The 19738-nt window shown below is 38.8% G+C and overlaps 2 protein-coding genes across 6 annotated transcripts; one reads left to right on the forward strand and one right to left on the reverse strand.

Moving 5' to 3' along the window:
• Positions 1–537: 537 nt before the first annotated feature.
• On the reverse strand, positions 538–5609 carry LOC103710668 (putative galacturonosyltransferase 4). 5 transcript variants are annotated; one of them, XM_008796518.6, is made up of 9 exons: positions 5047–5609; positions 4887–4921; positions 4731–4772; positions 4480–4594; positions 4037–4242; positions 2830–3101; positions 2287–2644; positions 1610–2185; positions 538–1117 (listed from the first exon to the last, which is right to left on the reverse strand). In XM_008796518.6, the coding sequence occupies exons 1-9, from the start codon at positions 5144–5146 to the stop codon at positions 842–844; spliced, it is 1980 nt and encodes a 659-aa protein (XP_008794740.4). In that variant the 5' UTR covers positions 5147–5609; the 3' UTR covers positions 538–841. The 5 variants fall into 5 exon arrangements, with proteins under 5 accessions (XP_008794740.4, XP_008794737.4, XP_008794738.4 ...); XM_008796515.6 differs by having other exon boundaries at positions 4037–4257; positions 4731–4775; positions 5047–5531; XM_008796516.6 differs by having other exon boundaries at positions 4037–4257; positions 5047–5471.
• Positions 5610–12657: 7048 nt separating this feature from the next.
• Positions 12658–17881, forward strand: LOC103710670 (small nuclear ribonucleoprotein SmD1a-like). The gene is made up of 4 exons (XM_008796521.6): positions 12658–12759; positions 12914–12990; positions 17313–17504; positions 17612–17881. Exons 1-4 carry the CDS (start codon positions 12746–12748, stop codon positions 17671–17673), a joined length of 345 nt encoding a protein of 114 aa, XP_008794743.1. The 5' UTR covers positions 12658–12745; the 3' UTR covers positions 17674–17881.
• Positions 17882–19738: the final 1857 nt, after the last annotated feature.

The raw sequence follows: 19738 nt of genomic DNA on the forward strand, positions 1-19738 counted from the left end.
GTATGAAGACGGATTTTATTAACATTAGATACAGGATGAAGTTTGTCTGAGGCCAAAGATTGGCTGGCCACCTTAGATTTTAAGACATGACGCTTTTATCCATCATACCTGTTATATGTCAGTTTGAACAATCTCACTAATGAAAGATTCATGGAATTCCCCATGTGCTACCAGTGACAGACAAAATTATGCTTAGCACAGATATTGAGGTGATGAAATAACAATTTCTGGCATAAACAAGCTAAAAAAAAGTTTTTACTGCCAATTGAAAATATTGCCCCAGATCAATTGGCAGTTCATACACAGTAAAAAGCAAACTATTTAGTCCCATATTAGTTATTCGTCGAAAAAATCTTAAGTACAAAACTAAAAAATCCAAATAATACCTTCCGACTAACTAATTTGGATGAAATCCTGAATTGTTACACCATCAATCTCCCATGCATGTACCACTTAAGTAGATATAAAGGAGCTGGGGAAAAAAAATAGCAGCCGTGCTAACAGAAAGAAATAGTGACACCAAATAAGATTGAGATCTGGAGGAAAATAAACTACATTATAAAAATTACAGGTATAATATTACAAGATATCAAGAACATAAATAGCCGACATTGTAGAGCTCAGACCCCTGGATTCCAGTTCTGAAGCATGTACAACATAACTTAAGTCATGCAGATGGGATTGTGAGGACTGCTAGAGCAACTCTTATGGCTATAAACCATTAAAAAATCGAACTGGTTAATCCAAGTCCACTGAAATGTGAACAGAGAAAAGAACAAGGAACATCAAAAAAATATGTAATAGCAGTGGTCAAAAAGATATCAAGGCACCAATAGCCCCTCTAAGGAGAGATGTTGCATTCCCGTAGAAATACTTGATCATAGTCCACATATTTAGACCAGTAGTTGCGATACTTGGGCACGCCTATCTCTAGCCAAGGCTTCATGTTTCCATTGTAATGTATCACTGCTGCTCTTTCAATTTCCTTCTGAGCAACGTGTGGGTTATAACCCAGGCCAAGAATATGCCATGCTCGGTCAAGGGGGAAAGTACGATTCCAGAATGTTATCAAACCAGGCGGCAGACTTCCCAGCTTCCATAGCAGCCTGTCATGGTTCTGCAGACACGAAGTGTGGATGGCTTAATCAGGGCACGATTATAGTAATAATAATAATTTGGTCAAAAATCAAACAAAAGCAGTGGGAACTTCATAATTTTGACCAAATAGGAGACTGAGGTTTTCAGATGCTTTTTGGTCTCTCAAGAAATGGAAAACATAGCACTCTATACATCAAATAAAAATCAGAATATCTAGTAATGCAGCTCACACCTGTGATACCAGTAGAGTATCAAACAATGGTCCGCAAAATATACCAAAGAAACAGAAGTATGCAACATATATGTTATTGGTCATACTAAAGAGAAATTAACTGTTGTATTAACTGTTGTACTGTGAAATGGGGGAAGATAGTATCAGAGGGCCTTTTCAGGACGGAGGTAGTAAAGCACCAAATAATTACTTATAATGTACATGTTCACAAGACAAATAATGAAGTAGGATTAGCAGATTATTGATAACAAGAAGCACGAATGAATGAAGCAAACATACCAGCCGCTGCCAGGAGTGGTAGACTTCTGTTATGTTTTGCTTCCTCCACTCGACCAAATCAAACACATTCATTCCATAGGCCCAGCCACAGGCATGAGGGTCAAAATTTTTGGAAATGAGAGGGTTTGAGAAGTTCAAATATCTATCAAAACGATGGAAGCTTTCTCCACAAGTTTCAACCGCACCATTAACCTTCCCTTTCAGATTGATTGTCCAAAGGCCACTCAGGTCCTTCTGTACTACAATATCATCATCTAGAAACACCACCTTATTCAGCTTTGGGAAGATCTCAGGTAGGTAAAACCGCAGATGATTCAGGATTGAAAGGTATTTTGGGTTTCGGAATTTCAAGTTTGGGTCAGAGTTTGCATGATGAGTCCTAAAGTAATAGTCAATCATTGACTGAGAACCAAGCTGTTTCAGTACTGGACTGTAGCTAGCATTCAGCCATGTAAATTCTTCAATGTTCTGAACATGGATGGCAGCTTTTCCAGGTGGATTAGATAAAAACCACATCTTCATTGCTGCATAGTTGAGCCTGTCAGTGACTATGTGGAAAACAAGATTTGAAGGGTGCTGCAAGGAAGAGATGTTCTCATTAATAATAAGTCTCAAAAAATAAAAAACAAGAAGTCAAACAGATTAAAGGAAACAGTGGTAATAGTGAAGCCGCTTGCCTTAGCATTGGAAACAGTTGAGTTCACAACAACTGCAGCTGCCAATATGTTATCTGAGAATAATGCATAGTGATGGAGGTTAGGATCTTCGAGCTTTTCTTGATTTGGAAATTGCTGTTGACTGGGATCCAAGGCGTAGTATTCAGTGGATAGCCTCAAGGGAAGGCAATGAAGACCTTTAGGGAGGGTTTTAGCTGCAAGTTGGGTTAAAAACACTGCCTGCTTCTTATTAACATGTAACTGTTCCTCCATCGAGTGAAGCATGGCACGCAGCTTTTTAATGACAGCAGCACAGTCATCCTGAATTTGCTTGCCCTTGGCCAAAGTTTGTTCCATTACTTTCAGTTTCTCATTGGCACTAGATTAGCCAATATAAATAATAGTTAGAAATACTAGTTAAATAAAACAGAAGCATGGTAGAATCCTGTTACCTTTTCTCAAATATAAGATAATACAAGATCCTAGGAATCCTAAAATAGTTTGGCTATAACACCTGAATTAAGTGAAAGAATATTTGGAAATCGCTGCAGTTAAAGCACTTACTTCCTTGGTAAGTCTGAGTCCTTGGTTGCATCCCCAAGTGTTCGCTGAACTTCTCTTATACGCAAGCGTAACTCCCTGATATACTGAGGATTGGTCCTGGTTGCTCCAAGGCCAAGGAAGACCTTTGCCCTGATCAACTGATCCCTGAGATGCCGGACTCTAGCATCAGGCATAACAGTGCTGCTACTGTTTCTATCTTGGGGTGCTGTCTTAAGTTTTTCCGGATCAACCTTATGAGTTGTTTCTTCAGATTTCTTTTGAGACTTACTTTCCTGGAAAAGGACCAAAATAAACATATAAAAAAACAGGGTATCAGACAGGCAGGAAGCAATAACAACATGCAATTGATTCAACTGATTGGAGGGTACAGGTTACAACAAAATTATGACACCAACTCTCTATGAAGAAAAGTCATGACAGCTCTCTTTTCCTCTCCCACCTAAACTAATCCAACAACTTTTGAAACACTCAATAGAATATGGATATTAGTCAGCAGAGTTTTGAACTGGCTGAAAAATCCTCATTAACAAACAATCAAAATACAAGGATGAAATCGACTTTACAAAGCTGGATATCACCTAAGGAGGAATTTTCAAAGTTAATGGATCTAAAAGTCACTGTTTCACCAACTCTTCACTATTTCCTTAAGCACCTTACAAGCAGATCAAATGATCATGATGTAATCAGCTTAAATGACTGAATCGGCATGCATACAGAGACTAACAGACAGATTTCCAGACAAGAACAGATAATTCAAAACTGCGTTTATAATATACTACATCTATTAGCAAACCACAATAGTATATATACACCATGTCACTGTTCCCGTTAACCCACATAGTAAAACAATTAAACTAAATTTCCAATTCTCACAGCAGACTGCCTCCATGGAAGAACAAAAAGCTCCTGATTCTAATGAGAACTCCTGCCATACCAACCAATAAAAGTTACCCAATTTCCAAAGACTAATATGAATTCAATCACCCTGCCAAAATTGTAACTAATTCAAAGAAGTCATTTTCCGCTGACACATGCTCAAAATGCTTAAAATTTGAAGGACCTAGTCTTTCATAGCCAAAAGCTGTTAACACCTATAAACTGTAAGTCCATAGGACAATCACGAAATCCCACCTAGGGAACTAAAATGATCATATAATAATCAACCAAATCCGCAAAAAATAAAAATAAAAATAAAAAAGGAAATCACCTGTTTCTCTGGTGTACTATGAAGCTGTGTCTGTTGGGATCCCAATTCCTTGTTCTCTTCCTCTGCTTTGGACTTCTCTGAATCATCCTTTCCGATCCTCCTGTTGACTACTTGCTCAATCACGCTCCCTTTTTCTGAAAGGTTTCTCCCATCTGTGGCAGACAGCATCCTGCTCTTATGCTCTCCAGATTTCCGTAGTGGCACTTCTGTAAATAATTGAACTAATAAAAGTCTATCAAAATACCAGTCTTTATTCTTTAAGGGTACAATAAGCCCCGTTTCTCGACCACTTAAAAGGTTCGAACGATGAAAATTCTCAGTCCACCAACTGATTATTTTACCAATTTTCAAGCTTTAGGATCCAAAAAAAGGGTAAAATTTCTTTTTTCTAATTCTTAAAAGGAAGCCCTAATTCTTGGAAAGTAATCGAACAAGAATCCTACCTTGAGCGTTTGATGTCGCCGAGCCATCTCTAGATTGAACTGAAATCTGATGGGAATTGCTCGAATTATCAGGATAGACGATACCAATCGGCTCTTTTACAACATTATTCAATTCCTGCACTCAAATTTAAAGATCTTACTTTTTTCAAGTATTTATCTTGGGAAATTGCAAAAAAAAAAAAAAAACCCAACAGATTTAAAAATAATAACCATAATAAAATAGATAAAAAGGGGGATTATGGTTAGACTACCTGAGGTAGAGCGTTTAGTTTCCCAACCTCGTTCCCAAAAGCCTGCTTTTTTTTCAAACGGAAAAAAACAAGAAAGAAATTTACGACTTACCTCCAACATTGAGTCATTAACTAAGAAATTATTAAAAAATCCAAGAGGGAGGAGACGGTCTATACCACATTAGAGACGTCCTCGATAAAATCGTCATTCGCTGCAAACAGAAAATGAAAGAGGAAAAAAGGGAAAAAGTTAAAATGCTGAGATTTTCTTGGTATTACTCAAAACAACCCCAAATTTTCCTCTTGAAAAACATTTTTTTTCAGTTTCGAGTCTTACAGATGGAACTGGGGAAGGACGAGAGCCGATCGGTGTAAAGAAAGATGGGCGCAAGCACCGTGAAGCACAGCAACACCAAAACTGGCTTCCGTCTCACCATCTTCCCGCCGGAAAACCACTCAACAGAAACCGCTCATTCCGGCTGGAGAACCGCCTTCCAGACCCGAGACTCCTCCTCTTCCTCCCAAAACCGCCTCGTGAAACCACCGTCCACTCCCCAAGAAGGAGATCTTAAGTCGGCACAGAGGTCGAAACCGGGGCCTAAAACCGCTATCCTGGACGGAGAACCGCTTCTGGAATCCTCTCAAGGCCTCGCGGCGAGTGCGGCTACCGAGAGGGAGAAACACATGGGCTCCTACCGATTAAATGATGAGAACTGATAAATATCGCTCCTTTTCTGCACCCCCTCGCTCGACAGGGAAATCGAGTGTAGGAGCGCATATCGCGTGCGTTTATCTTATCGTCGGGCACGGAGAAGTTCCTATGCGGTACCAATATCCTCCGTCCGTATAGAATAAGAAAACATCCCACCGTCCGTTCGCACCGGCGGTGACTTTTTGCGCGGCCCATTGCTCGTTGAATCTAGGGTTATATATGGATCTTTTTGGCACGACACTATTTTCACGCGGGATGCAACGCGGGGCCGCGGCTCATCTGTCTGGGGTGAGTTGTCGAAGCCGTATTTGCTGGAGAAATGTACTTGTCGAGGAACGACCTGTGCTAAGAAAAGTGGGTCCCGGAGTACGACAGTGAGGTCCAATTTCTGGGTCTCCATTTGGGAAGGGCCACGTAAAAACGGAAGATCGGGCGGAGGGAGGATCGGGTGCCACGTGGATGGGATGACCGCGATGGGGGCGCCGGGTCGTCGGCGGTGGAAAGTTTTACTTCCCGGTAAATGGTAACTACTTTGTTTAATAGAATGGAAGTTTTCGTTAGCCTATCATATTTTGGCACGTGGTAACTGATGACATTTTATTGGGTAAGATGTATGGTTGTAGGGGCTAAGTAGGTATTTAATCCTTACATTGGAAATATAATTTTAAAAAAAAATGAAGGTAAACGGGAAGAACGCCGAATATTTAGAAATGATGGCATGCACATGGTTTTAGAGTGGAATTATTAGAAGATATAGAAGATAACGACTTGGAATATCATGGATTAACCATCCCTCTTCGTGCATGACATCATTATTAAAGTATATTTTACTCTCCTCTTTGAAGCAACTCATATTTAAGAACTGGATTTCAATGCATGGTTGGAAGGGAACATTGAGATAAATGACACAGCCTCAATTACAGCATCCCTTCAGCTTGGTCTGGAATCAGATTCAGCAAGTTTACCATATTTGAGAACTTAACATTTTCAAATTTTGATTAGAATGGTATACAGGAGGTGAGATAAGGTCTTTCATGTTTCCAAGAGTATAAATAGATGTTGAGATTGAATGACTTCATCTACCTTGCTATGTAATTATTTTCTTTTTTTTTTTGGATATGAATGATGCCCCCTCCCCCCAACAAAAAAAAAAAAAAAAAAAAACTGCTGTAAAAAAGTGCAACTAATCAGCTTGGAGAAGGTATCTTATATTTTGAATTTTTTTGGATAAATTAGTATTTATTAAATTTGTCTAGTGTAAGTATATTCATGAGAATCAAAAAAATAAAATATTTAGAAATTTAGAAGAAATATTTATTACATCAATTGACAATATTTTTTTGGCACGATTAGCTATGCATGTTGCGGTCCAATCTACATGCTGGACTATTTGCCTCTCGTTGAATACGTGCCACTTCAAATGTTAAAAATGTTACTTTCATTCTCCAACAATCCTATATTAATGGATGGCACTTAAATTTTGACATAGCAAATTTAAATAGGCAAGGTCGAATGTGTACATTAGTACACAAAAGACAATATTCGTGTTAACTTATTCAATTATCAGCCATTCTACAATTTGCAAAAAAAACAATGATTTGAAACCGGAACTCTCCAATTTAAACTGATCTCTTCAATTCAAACATTAACTGCAGAGGATTTGGAATCAAACCATAGAATAAAATCTTCACACAGATCAGGTATCCATCCCTTCTCTAGATACAATTCGGCAAGCTAAATAACATAAAGCATAGGTTTATCCCTTACAACCCCATCTCTTAATCAAAAACTCAAAATGCGAGACATTCAGTATGGTTAAACATTCCCTTCAATAAAATTAAACGTGAATGAAATGTTGATTATCTTGAAAAAATAATTATTCCTCAAAAAATAAAATCATAAAAAAATAAAATAAATATATTGTTCGAAATTCTTGCATATGCAGCACCCAAAAATCAGCCAAAAGTAGCAAAGATTCAGTTGGATCCACAGTGGACTGTAGCTGATGGACCTGACCTGCACCTTACTGTTCTTCTTAATTATAGAAAAGTAGATATGAATAAATAGATGAATGCAATTCCAACCGAACCCAGTATTATAACGAGCATTGCACACCAACATCGGCAACATGGGTACACTTTTTCATTACAAAAGAAGACACAGCCATAACAGCATACCAAACCCGGAACACTAACAAAGCCCCATTATACAAAGCTTTCCTTGCACTAAAGCAACTACCAAACCTTTTACTTAACCTCGCTCTACCAGCCCATTCTCGCTCGGTTGCACCGGGTCCTTGCGCCCCCAAGGCCCACCCCTTGGCCCAAGCTGACCCACTCAACTCTGGTAAGCCACTTCTCTCGAATAGAACGGAAGTCCCATGCGGGAGCCGAGAGACCGGCAGCGGCCATGGCGGCGCCGGCGCTGAACCTGGCTACTGAGGTGGCGAGTATGTGAGCGGCGACGAGGAGCAAGGGGCTGAAGAGGAGGAGGGGAGGGAAGGAGACAAGGAGGAGGGTGAAGCCCATTGCCCCAAGGAGAGAGGGCCGCCGATGGCGATGCCTGCGAGGGAGGCATAGAGAACAGTGGTGAGTGGTACCGGCGAGGTGGTTTTCGCCACCGCCCGGTGTGTCACCATCCGCCATCTTGGCCTGGTGTTCAGGGGAGGGATTGGTGCTGAGAATTCCAAAATGGAGGGGTGGTGAACGGAGGGGGAGGGTCGGAGGGGGGGTGGAACGCAATTAGAGAGACGGAGAGTGGGTACGTCCTAGAGACGTAGCGTTGGGATGCAGCGTGGCACGTGTGGGGCACTTGCTGGCAATTTTGTGTCAGAGCACCCGCTTCTCGGTTACATATGGCAGATGATGCGGGAGTAATATTCTCCGGAAGGCGAATCAAGCTACAAATTGGATCGCCTCATTTGCTGCTTATCATTTGAGAGATTTTCTATAGATCCAGTAGAGTTTTTCTTCTATTTTGTGTAGTCTTTTTATTAGTGATGTAGCTGGCTATAGCCATGTGGCATCTGTATGAGCATCTAGTTAAAAAAAAAAAGAAAAAAAGAAAAAGAGAGAGAGAGAAGAAGAAGGAGGATTCTCACACGCTGGGTGACCAAATATGGAGACTACCCTCTAAGCACGTGGAATTGTGTCGGTGAGATGTCAGAGATAAGAGCCAAGGGTGCTTACTTGGGCCCAACGCTGCTACGAATAAAAGTTCCATGACAGGACGAGTAATCGCTGATTCTCATGTGGCAGGTACCTACGGAACATGCCGGGATTAGCCTTGAGACGTTATCAACTTGTAGCGTACCGGGAGCAGCGCAAATAGAAGAAAGTTTAGGGCCCAACATTGAATTAGTTGTTAATTCACCCATGCCAGCGGCCGCATCTTAATTGCTTCCATGCCTTTCTCTTTTTTTTTTTTTTTTTTCCCGAGTTTGGTTGAAGAAAGAATATTTAGCCAAGTTCTGCCTTACCCAACTTGATTTTATAGTTGAGTCTAGATCCAAACCTAACCAAATAGATAATTAGGTCGAGTCAGATCAACAGAATATTTTTATTTTTTTAGACCCATCAAATTGTTTAGGTCAGATCAGATTCCGTCCCAACTCAAAATATTCGGGTTCAAATCAAATCCGATTAGATCCAAGTTGGACCAAACACCCAAATATATTAAAATAAAATTTAAAATTGTTTCATACAATTTGATTTTAGAACATTTCAAATATACAAAGATGTGTAAAACTGAATTTTTTCAGGTTGACCAAAGCTACTACCATCTAATTTATTGCTATTTAATATTAAATGCCTGGAAAACTAAATTCAAAATAAGATTAATGTGTAATATGCTCAATTAATTCCAATGATGAAGTGGATGCAAATATAGTAGCGTGACAAATGTTTAGTGAAGAAAGACTGAGGTCCTCCATTGTTGGAGTTGTTGGTTTAATTCGCATAAAATGGTGAATAAGCCATTGCATAAGTATTTTTTGAATCATTTGAATTAATTTTAGTTTTGTTTGAGCAACATCAATTTGCATCATCTACACATGCAAGGCCAAATTAGACGGAAAATATATTCTTAATGAATAATGGCAAAAACCTAGCTGCTCTTTTTTCTTTTTTTCTTTTTCATGATATCATGGAATTGGAAGTAGATAAAATGCAAAACAACCTTTAATAACTAGAAATTAAGTCGTTAAACAATATGACTCAAAAAAATTATAGCAGTTCTTGCTTATAAAGTTTGATGTGACGTTAAATGAGATAGAGAGAACAAGGCAAAAATATTAATGGAGTAAGTTAATGCGGATGGATGGTAAAAAAATCATGGACTTTGCTAAACGTCTGGGTTGAGGTGAGGGGATGATTTGGGATGTTGTCGAATATTGGATATGTGGAAAGAACCAGACCATCGAGGATTTGGGAAAGTCTCTTGGGAGCAAATAGAGACACCGTGGAGGAGATTGACATAGAAGAGGGACAAGGGATTAGATCATCGAGGAGGTCAACATCGCCAAACGGCCAGATCGAGGCAAAAGAACAATGGATTTCAATGACGCTAGTGATACAGGGTCTCAAATTGGGAAGGCGGAGATATCCATAGCCTTCAAAACTTGAGGGGCGCGTAGTGAATATGAGAGAAGGATTTGGGACATTACCCGACACAGAATTTGTGATAGTGATTGGACCATCAGGAATTTGGAAAAGTTTCTTGAGAGAGAATAGAGATACTATGGAGGAGATTGATGTAGAGAAGGGTTGAAGAATCGGATCATGAAGGGAGGCTGATGTCAACGGATAGCCAAATTGAGGCAAAAGAATGATAGATTTCATGGACATCAATAATCTAGGGTTTTGAGTTGGGATATGGGAGAGTGATCCAGAGACTTTGGGACTCAAGGATGGATAGTGAGGGCAAGATTGGCTCACTTACATCTTTTTTTATTTCATGAGTAAATGGGTCAGATGAGTCCAAGTAAATTCGAGTCGAGTAATTAGTAGGGAGATGCAATTTAGACCCACATAACATATCAATCAGGTTGAGTTAGGTTAAAGTTTATGAGAACCAGATTTGACTCGAAATGTGGAATATAATCCAATTTCTGAACCCAACCTAGCCATATGGGTCGTCAAGAATAGGTCAATAAAGTTTGGGCAAAGGTTAATTGATCCATTTGCAACCCTAATTTGAACATGGCTATGCAAGGTTGGAAAACTTGTATTCGTGCTCAATTTAGCCTTTCATACTCTTTTTTTGAAAAAACTTAGATAAGTCAACTTGGCAACTCGAACCAGCCATGCATCACACACATACACACTATATATATTGTGCACATACATGCTTCTATAAATCACTAAAAAAGTTTTGAATGAACTAAATATCTATAATTAATTTGAATTCAAGTTGCTCGAAAATTCTACTAATACTTAATTAGATATGGATATTATAGATTCAATAATGGCAACTTTATGCAAAAGGAAAATAGGTGAATAACAGCACCAAATTGATCATTCAATCTAAAATCAATCACGTCAAAGCCATTTAGTCTAAAAATATGCAAACTCTAAGTTAATGCAAAAAGGAAATACCGGTGTTCTTATGGTCTTCTTGTTAGTTATGGTCAATTTGTCTTTCACATATATAAAAAGATACATCCATTTCTTGTCATTCATTAGCAGAGGAATATTATTTTGCTTTTGCATTACTTTTTTAACTCTCAACTCCTGAAAACTTGGCAATGACATGGTTCAACTCAACAATATCTCGATCTAACTCAACAAAAATTCAGTCTAATTCGACAACAAGTCGCTCTAACTCAATCAAGTTAAGATCTTGAACATTTTTTTTTGACTTATCAATTCAACCAAGTCATGAGAAACTCGGCAAAACTCAGATGGGTTTTTCTAATACTACTTGAGCCATCTTGACTTTTGATTCGGACGATCCATGAATTAAGTCGTTGAGTTTTCTAACCTTGGGTTGATGGTGTCATTGGGGAACACAATTTCATGGAGTAACAATAAGAAAATAATTTTGCTTTGGACAAAAGCGGAATGGAGATCTAAACCAATTATCATTTATATGGTATCCTAAAAAACCAATTGAATGACACATCATTCTTCAAGAGAAAAGAAAGCCATAGCTTTGATGAAAAATTATAAAATTTATATTAAGGAGTGGAATTAGGATATAGTTGATGTGTTATGCACTTTTCATATATATGGTATAATCTATAAATTGAAATGCAATCGCGTTGGCATCCTCTCTAATTCGGGATCGAGCAAAGAAGTCTAGTTTGTCCATCATTATTTATGTATCATGTGATAAATATGACCACAAGAACCCGCTTAAACTATATGGAACAAGGATACATGTAGGGTATAAAATTCATAGAATCATCACACTATACAAGGATAGACATGATTGCAAAACTATACATCATTAGTCCAATCATGGATATGAATTATCAAAACTCATTGATGCCATACTGATAAAAATATTAATGACACATTATTTGTCCATGCTCGTATCCCATATTGGAAACTACAAGGATTTTTCAAATTCATGCTGTTTCGGAACGCTCTAAAATAATTTGATTGCTCCAGAATCATATAGAAAACTGTTGCAACATTCATGTCCAATTCCTAAAGTTTGAATAAATTAGAAAATTTGCCCTTTGGCATTGAATTCATTTTCTATTTTTGTTTTCAAAAGATCAAGAAGAAAAATGTATTAGCCTGGCAACCCGGATGATGAAATCCTTCCACATTTTTAAGTAAGCTCAGAATTATTTTTTTTTTGAGGGTTTGAGAGCGACAATGTATTGCTTTCCAAATCGAGTAATGAAGGAATAGCAGTAGTTTTGCATGAATGCCTCGTTGCCGCATTGGATTTCGCTGATATATGAAGAAGCAAAAATAGAAAAATGGCATCGGTGTTAAACAGGCCCTTAATTATCTTCTCAAATGGATATTTTGATTTTTTGAAAGTGTTTTTTCTGCCTCGGTAATCTTTCGTACATCATTCATCGGATTATTCTCTGCATAGATCTCAAAGCATTTTAAAATTTTATATTCATCATCTACACAAATCGCAAAGTAATCATTGCGCGATCCCATGGATCTGAATTTTAGGGCTCTTAGTCCCTGGGCTTTTGACACAAGGCCCATAAAGCCTTGCTGGATTTCGCCGATTTTCTTTTAGAAGGGCTTCCGCCGATTTTCTTTTAGAAGGGCTTCGGGCGCTCAGCTGTCGCTCGTCTGTCGTCTGGAGCCCTAGCCTTGCCCTCTCTCTCTCTCTCTCTGTCTCTTGCTCCAAGATGAAGCTTGTCAGGTGTTCTTTTTTTTTTTCCTCCCTCTCTCCCTCTGAGATTTTTCTTCAAGGAATCGAAATTTTAATAAATTTAAATTTCGTCTTCCAATATTCTTCTTATATTTCTAGTTTCTTGCTCTGATCTCAGTTTGTTTCCAAACGTTTATCCTGTCAGGTTTTTGATGAAGCTCAACAACGAGACCGTTTCGATCGAGCTCAAGAATGGCACCGTCGTCCATGGTACTATCACAGGTATCTTCCTCCTCGCTCTTTCCCTCTGTATGATCTTTCGTGTGGCTCGGCTAGGGTTTTAGCCAAATCAGGGTTCGGTTCGTGAAATTTTACCAATCAAGGGTTTTCTTGATTCCACGCTTCACTTAGAGTATTTGGTAGTAAAAGAATCATTAGAATGGTTGTTTTCATTTGTTTCTTGGAATTCTACTCGATGTTTCCATTTGATCTCAGACATACCTTTTTTTTATCTTGGATTCGAGAAGAAGTTATCATGGAAATAAGTGAAATTTCATTTTTCTTGCCTCTTTGTTTACGTGAAACCAAGTGCAGCAGTAGAGGCCGAGTGAAGGTGCTAAAAAGTCCCATTTGTAGTCGTTGTTTATTTATTTTCGTTCGTTTAAAGAAAATTTTTGGTTTGATTTGCATTGATCAAATTCGCTGTTTGGATGCTTTTCAAGAAACCCATTTTGGAAAATCTTACGGTTTCACACGAAAAAAAGCCTGCAGCATAAGTTTTAGTTTCACGAAAATAAGAAACACCATTTTTCTCCCTCTTTTCTACTATCCATCATAGAACATCTCTCACATATCAGGTTAGTGAAAACTGTTTCTGAGCTCACATTAAGAAAAACACCTCTGGGGACCTCAGGATTAGCCATATATGTTTGAGTGGGCTTGCATGTGGGAGCGTAGTTGATTTGGTGCTGGTGCTACATTAGCAGAATACTCTTACATATCATGATAGGGTACCACTACTCAATGATATCTTTTTTCAACGCATTGAAAATGGAAATTTTTTGATTTCAGCCATATTGAGATGCTTCTAGCTTGTGCTAACTGATGGTTTACATCTGCCAGATTTTATCTTGCTATGCATATCAAGATAATTAGAAGTGATGCTGATTTCTAACTTATCCACACACTAGAATGAGTATCAAACATGAGTCACCAAGGTTTGAAAAATGATCTATTATATATCGAAGTAGACCTGTCATGGAAATAATAACTAGTTAAATTTGATCTGAATTAGAAAATAGAGGGGTTTATATTGTGGAGCTTTTAAGTTGTATATAATAAATCAAAAGTCTGCACAAGTGCACATGAACTTTGTAAATTTAGGGGGAGTCTATATTCCTCTCGAACTTGGAAAGATCTATGAAACAATCAGTCCTAGTCTTTGGAGTTTGGAAGCAGGGAATTTGGGGCACCGCTTTTCTTCTAAGTTATACAGAGTGGATGAGTAAGGCCGTGTTAGTTATTCCTATCAAAATCATCGACTAAACAATATATTGGGAGGCTACATATTTTCCCTTCTGCAGGATAAAAGTGGGATTGCCTTTCACTATGAGCATTAGCAGTCATAATTGTTGTTCATATCTACGAGGAAGCTAGGAATTGATGCATTGGGGGGAGGAAAGAATGGAATTAGGTAAACATTTGGATATCACCCTTTTAGAAGAAAATGGATTATATTCGTGGAATTTGATGGATGATATGGTTGTATTGATCAATGGTGACGAGTGAGTTTCATGTCTGGCATGGTCCTTAGTCCATGATGCTGAGATGTTTCATGTAAACCTGTTGTTCCATTGACCAAAGAAGTACATAGAACAAGGTTAAGATAGAGGTCTTGAAATCACGTTATTATTGGTGATAACTATTAACTGGACCCAACTCCACCTCCAAAAATGGTGTCTAACTGTTCTGTGATTTTAAGAGTTGAAAGATAGAAGGAAAAAGAGGGGTTTGATGGAGAGGAAAAAAGTGTGAGATAAGTGGAGGGTATGCTCATCCATAATTAGGGTTATGGAAATGAAGATTGAAAAGTAAGGATATGATTGACAAACAATTAAGTGTTTTTTGAAATTGTTCTTGGGCCTTCATTAGCCTCTTTAGAACTTAGTAGCTAAAGAGCGCTGCTTAGGCTACTGCTACCATTGTAGAAGCTCACTTTTAAGTTCAAAACTCGCTTCTTAATTCTTTTACTCTACCTCGAAACAGGAATCTCTGAGAACTAAATCTATTTTATCAAAATATGTCTCTTTAATAATAAATATACCAATAATTGTTTAATCATTTTCTGAAGGGAAAAGTACTCTTGACCCTACCAATTTTCCACGAGACACAATTTGGCCCCAAAACTTTAAAATGTTTTAATTAGCACAACTAAATTATTTTACGGTCCAGCTATCTATCTCCAGTAGATGGCAGTATGTATTTAGTTATCACATGGTAGGTATGTGATAACTAATGTCTAATTGTTCCCAAAACACCCCTATTCTAATCGGAAAAGCCATCTAGTAATAATAAATTTGTGTAATGAGCCAAGTTAATAAACCATCTATCTTGTTATTGACTTTGGATCTCATAATCCAGTTTGACCTCACAACTAATTAGGTCATACATGATAAGTTTATTAGATATCTAATGCATATTACACAACCTTCTGCCAGATCAGAGTTCGAAAAATGATGCCTTCCCTCTCCATGCACCTAGACACCCTCTTTTGCTTTTGGCATGTCACCAACCACCTTTGGCCCCTCCTCGCACATCTCGTCATCACCGGCATCATCTGTCACCTCCTTGCCCTCCGCTACCTTGTGAAGCTCCTCACCCTCATTGCTACAACCTTGCCAACCCCTCCTGACTCGCCCCTTTCGCATTTCTACTTTTGTCTCACCCTCGTCTCCAACACCTTCCTCTCAAGCCTCCTCATTTGTGCCTTCTCCCGAAGCCCCTCCACCCTGCTAAGTCTACCGTCTTCTCCCTTCTCCACCATGGCGATGGCTCCCTCACTTACTGCTTCACCTTTCTCTTTCTTGCCAAGGTCGGTTTGTTGCTGCTCGCAAGGAATTTGTTTGACAAGATGCCGTTGAGGATTGGGGTGTTGTGGAATGTGATGGTTTCGAGGTATGCTTTTAATGGGATGATGGACTAAGCGAGGGAGTTGTTTTTTGATCTGATGCTGGAAGGACATGTGGTTTACCGGAGCTGCATGATTTCATGCTATGCACAGAGTAATTGGTACATGGAGGCACTACAATACCTCAAAAAAATGCACTTAGAGAGCAACATAAAGCACAATGAAGTTACTCTAGTCAGTTTGCTCTCAGCTTGTGCAATCTTGGAAACTTGGATCAGGGGAAGTGGTGGCTTCATGCCTTTTTTTTTTGGTGACTGTGGCTCCATGCTTTCATTGACAAGAACCACATGAGTTTGGATGATTATAATCTAGGTGCTCCATTGGTTGATATGTTTGTCAAGGGTGGAAGCATGGAGAGAGTAGTTGAACTCTTCCACCCATTCCCTAGAAAGAATATTTCTAGTCGGAATGCTCAGATCACAAGGTTAGTAATTAACAAGCCAGGTTGTGAGTCTGTTGAACCTTTCAAGTTGATGTAGAGATCAAGGACAGCCTAGAAAGAATATTTCTAGCTGGAATGCTCTGATCGCAAGGTTAGTAACTAACAAGCTTGCTTGTGAGTCTGTTGAACCCTTTGGGTTAATCCTGTAAAATCGAGTGGGATGGGGTAGGAAGAGAGTTGCACAGGGAAGAAATTAATTGAGCAGGAGAGGGAGAGAGATAATGTGAGGGTCACGGGGCTTGATCCCTGCAGGAGTTAAAAAAAGATGTCCAGAGCTTTTTTATTCCCATAAGAACCCCCTTATGAACTCCCCTTCTTGCTCTGCTCCTTTCTTCACCCTCGCGCTCTACCCTAGTTCCATCCAATCCCATCTTAGGAATAAAATAATAAAACCAAAAATAGAAAATTAATTATAATAGAACTCTAAGTTATGATAATTTAACAAAATACTAAAATAATAAAATAAAAATACAAGAAACTATATTAATTAATATAAACATGTGAAATAAAAAGAAACAAAAGGTATAAGTAAAAAATAACAAGGGATAAACTATTAACATGTAAAATAACAACCATTATAACATCCTAATAATTGTTACTTAAAAAGTTTGTCATATGGATATATAGGATGTGGTTCTGTTCCCTTAGTCAATGATATATTTAGAAAATTTATTTAGAATTAATTCTATTTTAATATAATACCAGATAAATTAAATATGAAAATTGAATTGGTATAATTCCTTTTCCATGCATTTATTTGTCTAGCGCCCAAACAATGGAATAGGAATTGCGATTTTGATTTCCTGACTTCCATTCCATTGCATTCCGATTCTTGTCTATTCCTACAAACCAAGTATATGATTAGTTCAACAACCAGAGCAACGAAGAGATTGGTGTGTAATGGCTTTTCCATTTACTTTGGTGTGCTTTCTTGAGTTCGATTGTAGTCTAATAGCATGTCTGTTGTCGTTGCAGGTGTGGATATCAGCATGAACACACATTTGAAGACTGTGAAGCTTACTTTGAAGGGGAAGAATCCAATTACTCTTGATCACCTCAGCGTGAGAGGCAACAATATTCGATACTTTATCCTCCCTGACAGCTTAAACCTTGAGACTTTGCTGGTTGAGGAAACACCTAGGGTCAAGCCCAAGAAGCCAACTGCAGGTATTTTTCTCATGATTTATCATCTCCGCTAATATGCTTTTTTCGATTTAAATTGATTGACCCTATAATTGGGCGTTGGCTTCACAATCATTGGTGGTTTTCAACAGGGAGGCCTTTGGGACGTGGTCGTGGGCGTGGACGTGGTCGGGGGCGTGGACGAGGCCGTTAGTCGCGGACCATCTTGATCATTTGTGGTGTTTGTTTCTGTACAAATGCCTGCTACCATAGAGAATTTTTGAGGGCTTTTGCTTTACTAGTTAGAAGCAGGACTGCTTGGCTACGACAGATAGCTCTAATGTATGTGTTTTAACAGTTGGACTTTGATGATGAAATTGGATGATGAATCAGAATTCCGATGCAATCCTTTTGTCTTTCCACTAACATGGTGCTCTGGGTTGTTGAGCTTCAGTTATTGGTGCTATGGCTATTAAAGTGCAAAATTTATGTCGGAGAAGTGAGAACTCATAAATCAAGGTATAAATCGTAGTGCAGCTATGTTATTCTGGCCATGAATCTGTTCGTGTAATCCATCTTTATATCCAGACATGGACATTGACAAGAACATGGATTTGTTCCTTTGTGCCTTGTAGATGGACCATGTGGTTTTGGCGAGCTCTTCAAGCTTAATTTCCCTCTGCACACTTCTGATCTGGGTATATAAGGAATCTCCTATTTGTATATACGGTGTATCTTATCCATCATTCTGTGTAATCGTAATATGTGTTAAAGATTTCGAATGTCAGAAATTGAGGGTTGAAATTTCGACTCAGGCTGTTGCAGCTCCCGTGGGAAGCATTTGTGGTGAGTCTGGTGACGTTCATGGACAAGGGCTCAGCACAAGTTTAGATTTGTCCGATTCAGGTTTGGTCGATTGTATCCAAAATTTTATCAAAATTATAAATGAAATCGTTTCTTATACCTAGATCTTGTTAACATTCACCACCACCACCACCAGGAATCTTGTTGCCAAAAAGATGGATAGCTTCGAATGATGCCCATGATCATCACCACGTTCCCTTTCCAACGGCTGCTGCCATCTCTCCAAGGGTGGTAGACGTGGCCGTGGTGGCTCGACCTTTCACTGTCATCATCATGCCTTGCTGCCCCGGCGAAAACTTTACCGCCATCTCCGGAGCCCTTGGAGGAATGGGAGGAGAATAGCTCCGGTGGCGCTGCCGACAATAAAGTTCTCACATAGATGGAGGATGATAGGCCATGTCAATGATGAATTGTTACAAGTCTTGTCTATAATTTTCTGAAGAGGAGGAAGAAGGGAAAGAGGAAGGGAGCAGGAGGAAGAAGAATTGGATACAGAGAGTAGTGGAGGTGGGGGATTGGAATGCCAGGTGTTGGCCCATGATCTCATTCAGTACAAAGGTAAGGGAATCACAGTGATGGGAAAAAGGGGAATGCCATTCACATAAGAGCAACTTCAGAAGCCAGCGAGCTATCTCAATTCATGCTTCTCTTCTTGTTGGTCATGTAGACTCGTCTCCTTGACTTGAGATTCTGTCTCCTTGGTTCTGTCCATACTAATTTTAACACTTTGGGTGCTCATGCCACTCTTTGGGAGTGGTCATGGGAGACACCAATGAGAGAGCAAATGGTGTTCAAGCGGTCTTGTCTTCATGCAGCGGCAGCAATGACAATGATGATGGCGATGATCGTGAGGAGAAAGGGTTGTATTTCTAGGGTGACTGCCTGAAGGATGCACTATTGCTATTCTTTTTCCAGCACCCTTCTCCTCTTTTCAGGTGCGATTTTTTTTGCTTCAGAGACAATGTATATTACTGAAAACAGACCCAAAAAAATTGTCTTATTGATCTAAAAGTCTCTAAGGTTGAGAAATTTGCACAACATCCACAAAATTGTAGTTTTCAAATGGGGCATTCCTAAGTCTTGAGCACATGAAGTTTCATAGTCCATAAAGATAACATTCCCTTGGGCAACCTCTTCAAAAGAAATAATGATTAGATGGTGCCGAGCAAGAATATCGCAAGGTTCATTGTATGCTGTTGTTAAAATCATTTTTAGGAGTATTATAGTGTTTTATAGCTATTTGTATTTTATTGGAGATATTCCACATATTGAAATGAAGTGCCCAATATTACCATTTGTGATGTAAGGATTTCTTTTCTTTCTTTTTTCTTTTTCTTGTCAACTTGGCTATTTTTCTTGCTGTATGTCAATAAAGGAAGCGAACTTATTTATTTTCGCAATTTTCTTGGTCCATA

This window comes from Phoenix dactylifera, chromosome 2 (genome assembly GCF_051530095.1).
Source record: "Phoenix dactylifera cultivar Ajwa chromosome 2, Ajwa_hap1_PhDact_Kaust_v1.1, whole genome shotgun sequence".
In the NCBI taxonomy this organism is placed as follows: Eukaryota; Viridiplantae; Streptophyta; class Magnoliopsida; order Arecales; family Arecaceae; genus Phoenix; species Phoenix dactylifera.

Excerpts from the sequence above, each read along its gene's own strand:
- LOC103710668 (XM_008796515.6), bottom strand. The coding sequence starts at position 5,146 with ATGGTGAGACGGAAGCCAGTTTTGGTGTTGCTGTGCTTCACGGTGCTT. Across the intron at positions 4,595-4,730 it reads AACTAAACGCTCTACCTCAG|GAATTGAATAATGTTGTAAA; the intron begins GTAGTCTAACCA and ends ATTTGAGTGCAG. Across the intron at positions 4,258-4,479 it reads GGCGACATCAAACGCTCAAG|TTCAATTATTTACAGAAGTG; the intron begins GTAGGATTCTTG and ends GACTTTTATTAG.
- LOC103710670 (XM_008796521.6), top strand. Across the intron at positions 12,991-17,312 it reads CGTCCATGGTACTATCACAG|GTGTGGATATCAGCATGAAC; the intron begins GTATCTTCCTCC and ends TTGTCGTTGCAG. Across the intron at positions 17,505-17,611 it reads GCCCAAGAAGCCAACTGCAG|GGAGGCCTTTGGGACGTGGT; the intron begins GTATTTTTCTCA and ends GGTTTTCAACAG.